Source organism: Manacus vitellinus, unplaced genomic scaffold (assembly GCF_001715985.3).
Source record: "Manacus vitellinus isolate BGI_N305 unplaced genomic scaffold, ASM171598v3 scaffold_45_pilon, whole genome shotgun sequence".
NCBI lineage: Eukaryota > Metazoa > Chordata > Aves > Passeriformes > Pipridae > Manacus > Manacus vitellinus.
In genome coordinates this window covers 1,066,590-1,076,582 of record NW_021940571.1, presented here as the reverse complement: position 1 = coordinate 1,076,582, position 9,993 = coordinate 1,066,590, and the positions used below count along the sequence as shown (strand labels likewise).

Here is a 9,993-nt window from a genome sequence, read left to right as displayed (position 1 = left end):
TGCTCCAAGCCCCATCCAACCTGACCTTGAACACTCCCAGGGCTGGGGCAGCCACAGCTTCTCTGGGCAACCTGTGCCAGGGCCTCCCCACCCTCCCAGCTAAGAATTTCTTCCTTATAGCAGTAGTTATATCTTCCTCAGGATGCTTCTTCCCTGAGCCTGGACCCCTCTGTTCAGATGGAATGGTGTTTTGGAACAGTCTTGATTTGTCCCCTGTCTGTGGGAAAGCACAGCCTGCCCAGAGTCTGGCAGAGTCCACTGCTACATGCACTGAACTTCCAGATTTCTCTGACCTTAAGACTGTGGAAACCTGCCTTGTCATTATCTTGGCTGACCTAAGCACTTTGGAGGGATTATTTTTTTCCTCTTCCTAGTTTAGTGGCCATGGACAAGATTACTCTAAAAAAAACCCCAACAAGCCAAAAGCTTTGCCTCTTTTTAAGGACCCCTTTTATGAACATCTCCTTCTGGGAGGAAGGAAAGGGGAAACTAAAAATATTTTTGTTCTTCCAACATGATATTGTGCACAGAGGTAGAAGTGAGAAGTGCTTGGGGTTGAGCATATGCTGAAAAATAGCCACTTTCTGAAGGAAGGCCTTATTTTAGTAAATTAGTAGGAATTTTGTTCTTAATGAATTAAATGAAGTCTGGTAATTCATCCATAACTAACTGTTAGTGTAGGGATGCTTCTCTTTGCTGGTGTTTGGGTTGTCTGGGGGTTTTTCCCAGCAGGGTTCTGTGTGGTGGTTGATGTTAGGGTTATTACCTTAAAGATGCATCTGGTTTGGTTGGAAGGTCGAGTTTAGCCAGCTGAGCTTGGGGGAGGACAGGAAATCCTGGGATGCCTCTGGCTACAGTCTCAGGGTGGCCACGAGCAGCTGTGAAGGGCAGATTCTCATGGTTTTAGTCTCTTTTCCCTCTCTCACACTGATTGCCTTGCCTGTGTCATCCCAGGGAACAGGTATGCCAAACCGGGCTGGAATTGTCGTGTAAAGGGTAGTTTTTGCTTTCTGTCCTGTCCCTGTCTCATGGGTAAACCAGGACAGCAGTTTCCAAGACTGCTGTGCTTACCCTGTCTGTGCAGCATCACCACTGCTGACTAGTGTTCCCCTTCCCTTCCTGCTGCCAGCCTCCTGTGTGGTGTCTGTCAGTGGGCATAGAGCAGTCCTTGCCATCCCAGCTAGTTCCTGGCTTTCCCTGTGCTCCTGCTGTGCATCTCCTCAGTGCTGGCCTGTCTCTTCCCTCTCTCTGCAGTGCACACTGACGTCTTCACTGCTGATGCAACTTGCAGTCACTGGTGTTCAGAGAGCTTGGCTTGGCTGTACTTCCCTCACTGCCCAGGGGTTTTGTCATTTGTTTGTTTTTTTTTTTCTCACCACTGTTTGTATAAATGGATTTGTTACTGTTACAAAAATGCTGGCTTTAGAAAATATAATCCCAAACCCAAAAAGCACCAATGCAACCTGCTTGACCTGTCCTGGAGTGCTGACGTGGCTGGAGTGAGCAAGGCAAACAACTGACACTCTAGTTGCAGGATATTGTTTTTTTAGGAGATAAAACTGAGTGTAAGAAACTGCCATTCCCTGGTTTGTGTGCCCGTGGCGCAGATTGGCGTGTCCGTGTTTCCCTGAAGCAGCTGAGGAGCAGCAGGACATAACCAGCTCACTGAGGAGCAGAGGGGCTCACTGCTCCTTGCTCCGCTTGGGACAGGGGTTGGGATGAGCAAGGTCAGGCAGGTAAAGCAGCAGAAAACTTGACAGATGGAAGAAGTGAGTAGTTTTCTGCCAGTTCAGATCTCTGAGCACTTTTGTCATAGGCTGAGCCCAGTGCCAGGGAAAGAACAAGTCAACACTCCGTGATCTGGAGGGACAGGCACTGATCCCTTCTCTCTGGTGGCTGGTGACAGGACACGAGGGAATGGCTGGAGCTGTGCCAGGGCAGGGTCAGGTTGGGTCTCAGGAAAAGGTTCTTCCCCCAGAGGGTGTTGGGCACTGCCCAGGCTCCCCAGGGCAGTGGGCACAGCCCCAAGGCTGCCAGAGCTCCAGGAGGGTTTGGACAACGCTCTGAGGGGCAGAGTGGAGTTGTTGGGGTGTCTGTGCAGGGACAGGAGTTGGACTGATGGTCCTTGAGGGTTCCTTCCAACTCAGGATATTCTGTGATCCCAAGTCATCTTCGAGTTTTGAGAAGCAACAGCATTTGTTATTCTCATTAACTGCAGGAAATAATATGGACAAATGTAAACCCATCTGTCAAACCAAGTGCTCTGTTAGGCTGTTTCAGGATAAAGGTCTGGAGAAGGAAATGGGAGATAACCTTTCTGTGGGCTGATGGTTTGTGCTGGCACGTCCAGGAGTTTATTCAGCACCTGCAGGTCGGGTGACTTTTGGGTTTTTAAAGGCAGAGGCAGGTTCCTGGCTGGGTTTGGTGATTCCTGCCCGCTTTGCAGCCTGTTCCAGCATGGAGGAGGAGAGGGAGGTGTGAGCACAGGACAAAGGTGCCCCTTGAAGGCAGGCAGCCCACACTGACCTGGGCCAGGGCCTTCTCCTGGGAGGAGGTGTGTACCTGTGCACGTGCAGCTGGGACCTGTGCCCCTGGGTGCCTTCTGGATGGTTATTTTCCAGCCTGATCCATCCCTGATCTAGTTCAAAAACCTGTTTTGCCCCATCACTATGGTTTATTTTGTTAACAACAGTATAGGGGCAGAGGCAAAATCGGAGTGGGGAGGCAGCAGTGGTGGGACCAGAAAATTTTGTGCTTGAAATCCCTTGTGTAAACTATAACTTCAAAGTTCTTTTGCTTGGAGCCTGTTAGTGAAGGTTACTGTTTTTGAAGGGAAATTAACCTTATTTTTGTGTAAACTGCCTATAACTTCAAAGAAACCCCATTCTTTTAATGTGGACTATTATATATATATTTTTTTTTCTTTTTCTCCTGCCTTGCTTTGTTGCTGATGCAGCCCTTGCAGTGCTGTGCTGCAGCTGACAGGGCTGACCTGATCAAGAGTGCTCATGTGATGATGCTCAGAGCTATTTCTGTCCCCATCCTCACACTGTGCATCTCTCACTGCAGTGATAATGCCCAGGGTTGTTATTAGAGGACTGCTCCTCAGTTCTTTGTAGCCAGCCACTGTGATTAGTGAGACACTCTGAAAATGCATCTTTGCTTCAAAATTTGTGTTAAGGGCACCCATTATTTAGCAGAGAGGAATCTGCCAGCTTTGGTTATGAGCTCTTTAGGAAAGGGAAAAGTAGCTGGTGTGGAAGCAGCAAAAAATTAGTTTGAAAAGCCTTTTTTCTTTTACCCTAAGAATGGTGGATACACCTAGAGCAGTCCTTCCCCATTTTCTTGTTCTCTTCCTGGGCATAAGGAGCAGGTAATAATTGACTAAACCTCTGCCCTTTCACCAGCTCTCACTGCTTTTCAGGTCTCCCGGAGGCTTCTGGGGTTGCTCGTGACCAGGAAGATTAAAGGCTGCTTCTGTCCTGCCCCCTACATGTTACTGAGCTCTTTCTTGCCTCTCTCCTGGAGGCAGAGGATAGGGTTTTCTTAGATTAACCATTCACTAACTCAAAAAGTACTGCTTGCTGTGTTTTACCCTTGCTGCCTTCACACTCACAGTTCAGCAGATATTAGCTGTGTTTGAAACAGAGCACCTGAACCTTGGCAAGCGTCCACATCAGCCAGATGTGTTTGAGGGCTCCTTATGACTGGAAGAACTTTCATCAGGCCATCTTCACACTCCCAGATCTTTGTTTCCTCCAGATGGGAGATAGATGCTGGATAGGGAGTGTGGGCCTGAGGCACAGAAGGGCTCCATGAGTACCCATAAATCACTGCAGAGCTGTGCAGGAGTTCTTCCTCTGCAGGTTTTTCCCTGTCTTGTAATATTCCCTGTCCTTTATCAGCCTTTAGTGGTTGCATGTGTAAGCCTTCAACGCTTCCATTTGTGTTTCTGTTTCTCCTCCAACGTGCTCCCTGTGGTACCAACCCCCCAAACACCAGGGAAGGGACCTGGTTTGATGCTGCTGCTCTGCCTCAGCTCCTGCAAACACCTCCTTCCTGCTGAGGGAAGAGCTGTGTCACTCACTGCACATAGCTCTGTGCTTGTGGTTTGCTTCTGCTGCTTGGTTTTATTCAATTTTGATGATCAGGTTTATATTTAGCAAAATAACTGCATTTTTGATACTCAGTGAATTGTCAATGAAGGCTGCTACAAAGTTTTTTTTGATCTTATTTTATTTTCCCCTCCAGATTTCCTGTTTTTCTGGGGAGCTGTCTTCTTAGTTACCACTACACTGGTTGCCTTTTTGAAAAAGGAAAACAAGGAGCTAATACCAGCAAAAGAAGAAACAAAAGGCATCACTGATACATACAAGCTGCTGTTCTCAATAATCAGGATGCCAGCAGTTCTTACCTTCTGTCTCTTGATCCTCACGTCCAAAGTAAGTAACTACATCTTGGAATTGTTAAATGCTGCTGTCAGAGTCTGGAAGGCTGCTGAGTCCCCAGGATGTAACCTGTTTCTTAGTTCTGCTATTGATTTGCATCAGAGTTGTGGATTTTCTCATGGAGTTTGAAGCAGAATTGTTTGTATCATCATGCTGAGCAGGGCTGGACAGCAGAAAACGTTTGTTTGAGCCTTTGTGTTTACACAAGTATTAAGGAGGAGCTTGATTGCAGTCTGGTATAACAGTAATTTGTTTTTTAAACATTTTAAAACATTTTCAAACAGACTGTGTAGCCTGCAGTTAAAAGGGCAGAAAATGTTTCTCTTAACTCAAATACTATTCTCAGAATCTGCTGCTGTGTCCAGGCTGGGTTTCCATGGCTTCCTGTTGGACACTGTGGGTGCCAACAGCAGTGAAGGCACAGGCAGGAATGGCAGTGCTACTTAGTGTTCTGGGGAAGCTTTTGGCACTGATGACAATAAGAGTGTGCAAGTGTAGAACATGTAGAACTAATTTGGAAGTCAAATCAGTGGCAGAAGTGACTTGTCCTCTATCCCATTTCTCAAGTTACTTAATAGTAAATTGAATTTCTAGCCAAGCTCCCCCTGCTCTCCTCAGCCTGTTTTGTCTCATTTCTCTTGCAGGTTGGATTTTCAGCAGCAGATGCTGTAACAGGACTCAAACTGGTGGAGGAGGGGGTCCCCAAAGAGCACCTGGCTCTGCTGGCAGTTCCAATGGTTCCTTTACAGATCATCTTGCCCCTGGTCATCAGCAAATACACAGCAGGCCCCCAGCCCCTGAACACCTTCTACAAAGCGATGCCTTTCAGGTAAAACCTCATTTTATAGAAACACACTAATTTGTGTGTTCGGTTTGTGTATTTAGATCAAGTGTAGGGTTTCTTGTGTAACTCTCTAACTTCCAGCTACAAGAAAGTGTGTCAAGATTCTCACAGGGAGCTGAATTCTGTCCTGTGCCTCGAAGATAATTCATGCAGTATCACCTGTGAGAAAGAAGAGCATGAGGTGTTTTAAAGATGCGTGTACAGAACCATTAGAGCAATGCTCTCCTGCTCTTATTTAACAATTTCACTGCTTGTCAAATATTTAATATCTAATTCTGAGATAGAAATAGTTGTAATTGTTTAGATCTAAACTGTTTCAATGTACTCTCTGTAAAAGTTCATTAGTTGCTTCCTGTTGAGGAAACACGTGGGAAGAATTGTTTGAATTACTAATTCTTTCTTACCCCTCCAGGTTGCTGCTTGGCCTGGAGTTTGCTTTCCTGGTGTGGTGGGCTCCTAAAGTGAAGCACGAGGGAGGATTTCCCGTGTACTACTACGCTGTGGTGGTGCTGAGTTACGCTCTGCATCAGGTAACACCCTGTGGAAGGGGAGGCAGGAGGGTGTGTCACACCCATCACCTCGAGGACTGTGACTGCTGTCACCTGCCTTGTCCTGGCTCTCACTGGAAGCCCTCCAAGCCTGATCTGTGTGGCTGTAGTGCCTTCTGATACTCTGACCAGTGGTAGTTCTCCCCATTCCCTTGTGCTCCAATGGACAGCGTATGTGGAGCTACTTTGGGTTGTCTAGATCTGATTTTGTTTCCCAGGTTATTTTTTCCCCAGAGCCAGAAGCTCAAAAGCACAGTGGAGCTGGAGAAATCCCAGCACTCTGGCAGAGTTTGACAGGCACAGTGATGACTGTGCTGGTTCTGCAGATCCATCGAGTTATGTGATCCTGCTCCTAGAAAAAATGCTAGCTTGTTGGAGGAACATCACAGTGGATCTGATCCAGAGGCCTGGAAAACCTGGCTTTGGATCAGAACTGATTGTATGATGCTGTGAGGGTTGATTTTAAATACGACAGTGTTGGGTTTGGATGCTATTTTAGCTGCTGTGTTTTAGTTTGATAACTTGAGTCGTGCCAGTGCACGTGGGCCATGACTCAGGTCACGCAGCACGACTTGAGGCAAGAGGCAAGGCCACTCCTCATGTCAGCAGAGGGACAGGCTGCAGGAGGAGTTGCTCCCTGGGGCAATTTTAAGCTGTTGGGACTGTTTTTCGGTGAATGTTGCTAACTTCAGGACAGTGTTCACGTTGGGGGTTTGAGCTGTGGTGCCCGTGGAGACCCCTGTGTGTGTGTTTGCCCCCCCAGATCACCCTGTACAGCATGTACGTGGCAATCATGGCCTTCAACGCCAAGGTGAGCGACCCGCTCATCGGGGGCACCTACATGACCCTGCTCAACACGGTGTCCAACCTGGGGGGCAACTGGCCCTCCACCGTGGCCCTCTGGCTGGTGGATCCCCTCACGGTGAAGGAGTGTGCCGGGGCCCAGGGCCACTCCTGTGGCACCGCGGCGGCTGCAGAGGTGAGTCTGGGGGCTCTGGAGGGCCCTGCTCAATAGTGTCACGATTAAATTGCTTCTTAGGGTCTTTTTTTGCCTCTGACAACCTTCACAGTGCACAGCTCACGCTTAAAAATTCCCACTGGTGGAGCTGATTTTCCCATCTGACAAAATTGTCTGCTTTTGTCTGTCCACTCTGACTAACCAGCATCTTACCAGGGATTTGCAGTTGCAGGGTAGTTGTCCCTTTCTGGGCTGGGATGAAAAGCTGTGGTAGAAGCACCAGATTGGTGCCACGGGCTCTGGTGTAAGGAGGCTGTAGGTGTGTTTATGAGTTGTGTAATTAGAGGCTCTGTCCTGGGCAGGGCTGTCTGTCCTCCAAGTCTCTCCATTCCTGTGGTAGGTTTTTCTTCCTCCTGTCTTCCTGGAGGTTTCCCCTCTGCCTGCCTTGATCCCTTCTCCATGATGTTGCTCTGCTCCCTGACTTTGGTGTTCACTTTCCCCCTGAAACGGAGCAGTGGGACTGGCTGCCTTCCCAGTCTGGGAGCCCTCTGGAAGAGAACAAAGAACTTGCTGTGCACTGTACACAGATCAAACAACAGGACACAAAACTGCTGGGAAAGCAAGGTTTCAAATTCACCTCCTCCTGGCAAATGAGACACTTAATGTGGCTGAAGAGTGGAAGTGTTTGGGGTTTTTTTTGAGTGCTCCTGAGTGAGATTTATTTCACTCCTGAATGCCAGGACTCTTTGGGATGTGGAGGTTCTCTAAACAAAGTGTTCTGGGAATCCAACATGACTTGTCTGAGCTGGACTTGCAGTTTTTACTGCTTGCAGAGGGGAAACTGCTTCCACAGCGGGTGCTTTTTCAGCCTCCCTCATTAGCTTGTCACTAATTAGGTTCCCTGGGCCTCTACTGAACTTGAGTCCTTCCTCCTTCACCTCACTCCTCTGATCTTTTCTCTCATCCTCCCAGTTGGTAACATTCCACCACCACCACCACTCCCTTCTTATTCCTAATCTGATTTTGACATGTCTCAGAAAGTGCTGGCAGAGCCTCAGCTCAGGGGATTGATTTATCCTGGGATTAGAGCAGTGTTGAAAGCCAAACAATAGCAGAAACAGTCCTGTGCTGTACACTCACCCTTTAAATGCTGGGGGTTAAAAACCATCCTGGGTGTGTTTCTCCCAGACAGAGAACCCCAGAGTGGTTTGGGTTGGAAGGGACTTTAAATCTCATCCAGTTCCACCCTCTGCCATGGGCAGGGACACCTTCCACTAGACCAGGTTGCTCCAGGCCAAGCCTGGCCTTGGACACTTCCAGGGACGGGGAGACCATAACATGGGTGGCTGTTTAAAAAAAATCATCCTCTTTCTCCATGAGATTGGGATGAGTGGTTGCACTTCCCAGCCAGTGGGGCAGTTTCTGTTTCCTGGAGTTTGCCCCGTGGGCCAGTGTGCTCCATTTCCCAAATTATGTTAGAACAGATTTGTTACTTTTCATGCTGCTGCTAAGCTCCAAAACCTCTCTGACTGCCTCTGTAAGAAACAAGGAAGAGTCAACAACTATACTTAGTCAGAAGCAAGAGCAAGTAGACACCAGTGGCTCTCTAATCTTTCTGAAGTCTGTGTTTGTGTCTCCCAGAGGTACTTAATGCATCAGGTTGTGCTCCTGTTTCAGCTCTGCACAGAGGCTGGTGGCTCCTGCGTGACCACCCTGGACGGTTACTACGTGGAGTCCGTCGTCTGCCTCATCCTGGGCTTTGGCTGGTGGTTCCTCCTTGGACCAAAGTTTAAAAAGCTGCAGGACGAAGGACAGTCTTCCTGGAAGTGCAAGAGGAGCAATTGATGCACTTAAATGTTGGATGGACCAGCAAGGTTGTTTTAGTTCTATTACACAGACATATCCCATAACCCACCCCCAGGAACATCGGTATTTGGTGCCACAGCAGTGAGACCGTGTGGCCGAGGCGGTGGCTGTGGGTGTGACACCACTGCCCTCCCAGTGTCAGTTCAGAGAGTAAAGGTTCCAACCTCTGTCCTCCCTGAGTATCCTGCATTTCCCTGAGCTCCAGAGCCACGGCTGCTGGCACAACCACCGCTGATCCCATCCTGGTGCCGTGGCTGTCGAGGGGCAGCATTGCCAGCTGAGTGCCAGCTTTACTGTCACACAGAAGTGACCTGACAGGGCAGCTGGCCCAGGGAGGGATGCCAGAGGCATTCTCACGTACAGGTTAAGTGTTGTACTACAGAATTCCTTGTGGGAAGATCAGTGTGAGGTGTCTGTGGGCTTTGCTTCTCACTTTCTGAACTGTGGCCACACCTCAAAGGATGAAACGTTCCAGAGATTCTTTTAAATGTATTTTCTGGCTTTTATAAGCTTTAAAGATTTATAAGAAAATATTTTTATAAACAAATTACATTTGTTTAATTTATTTCCGCTGTTTCAAAGCATTTTGATTTACATTCAAGGTACTTTCTTGAGGACAAAATGCTGTAAAGTAGGACTGGAGTAACGCACAATCCTCTGAGCCTCGGCTCCTGCAACTGTAACTGGAAGGTGCAGCAGCTGGGCTTCCCAGGGGAGGGCCTTCTGAGCAGGGTGAGTTTGAGGGAATGAACTGATAGTGTGGGGTTTCCCCAGTGTCACTAAAATTTGAGCATTCCTTCTCAAAATCAGTGGGAAAACTGTGTCTGCTCCCAGCTGGGGGTAAGAAAAGCAAATTGGTGATGACAAAGTTGCCAGATTCCCAGAGAGCAGGTACACCTCTCGCCCTCACATAAATCCAAGGAGCACAGTCCTGTGGTGGAGCTGCTGCAGCAGGAGCTGCTGATGCCATGTGGAAACATTCCCGGTGCATTATCCCCCCTGCCCTCCCTCCTGAGTGCCTTAGTGACCCACAGCCCGCGCTGAGAGGGCACTGGGACCTCGGTGGGTGTAACGGTGCATTGCTATTAAACAGCCCATGGAAGGGCACAAGTCTCTCTCTCTGTGTTTCTTGCCTTGTCAGTATTTGAAGTGTTGGGCTTGGAGGAGGTTGGGGATCTTCTCTTACTGCATGTTTGGGGGGGACATAAATCAACTCCAGCTTTGGAGTGACTGGAGGGGACGGGTGGGTGTGTACGAAGGGTCTCCGTGGCATCAGGAGCAAGGAGGGGTCTGGAAGGGTCTCTCTCCATGGCATCAGGAGCAAGGAGG

The 9,993-nt window shown here is 48.5% G+C and overlaps 2 protein-coding genes across 2 annotated transcripts in view; both read left to right on the top strand.

Moving 5' to 3' along the window:
- Positions 1 to 4,278: 4,278 nt before the first annotated feature.
- On the top strand, positions 4,279 to 9,777 carry SLC33A1 (solute carrier family 33 member 1). Its single transcript, XM_018079283.2, has 6 exons — positions 4,279 to 4,442; positions 5,093 to 5,277; positions 5,705 to 5,822; positions 6,604 to 6,819; positions 8,476 to 8,672; positions 9,267 to 9,777. The coding sequence occupies exons 1-5, from the start codon at positions 4,398 to 4,400 to the stop codon at positions 8,641 to 8,643; spliced, it is 732 nt and encodes a 243-aa protein (XP_017934772.1). The 5' UTR covers positions 4,279 to 4,397; the 3' UTR covers positions 8,644 to 8,672; positions 9,267 to 9,777.
- The window catches only part of CUNH3orf33 (chromosome unknown C3orf33 homolog), a 6,884-nt gene continuing 6,415 nt past the window's right edge, over positions 9,525 to 9,993 (top strand). Inside the window, exon 1 of the mRNA XM_029962313.1 lies at positions 9,525 to 9,555. Coding sequence (XP_029818173.1) covers positions 9,525 to 9,555 — 31 coding nt within the window. The remainder of the gene's footprint in view (positions 9,556 to 9,993) is intronic.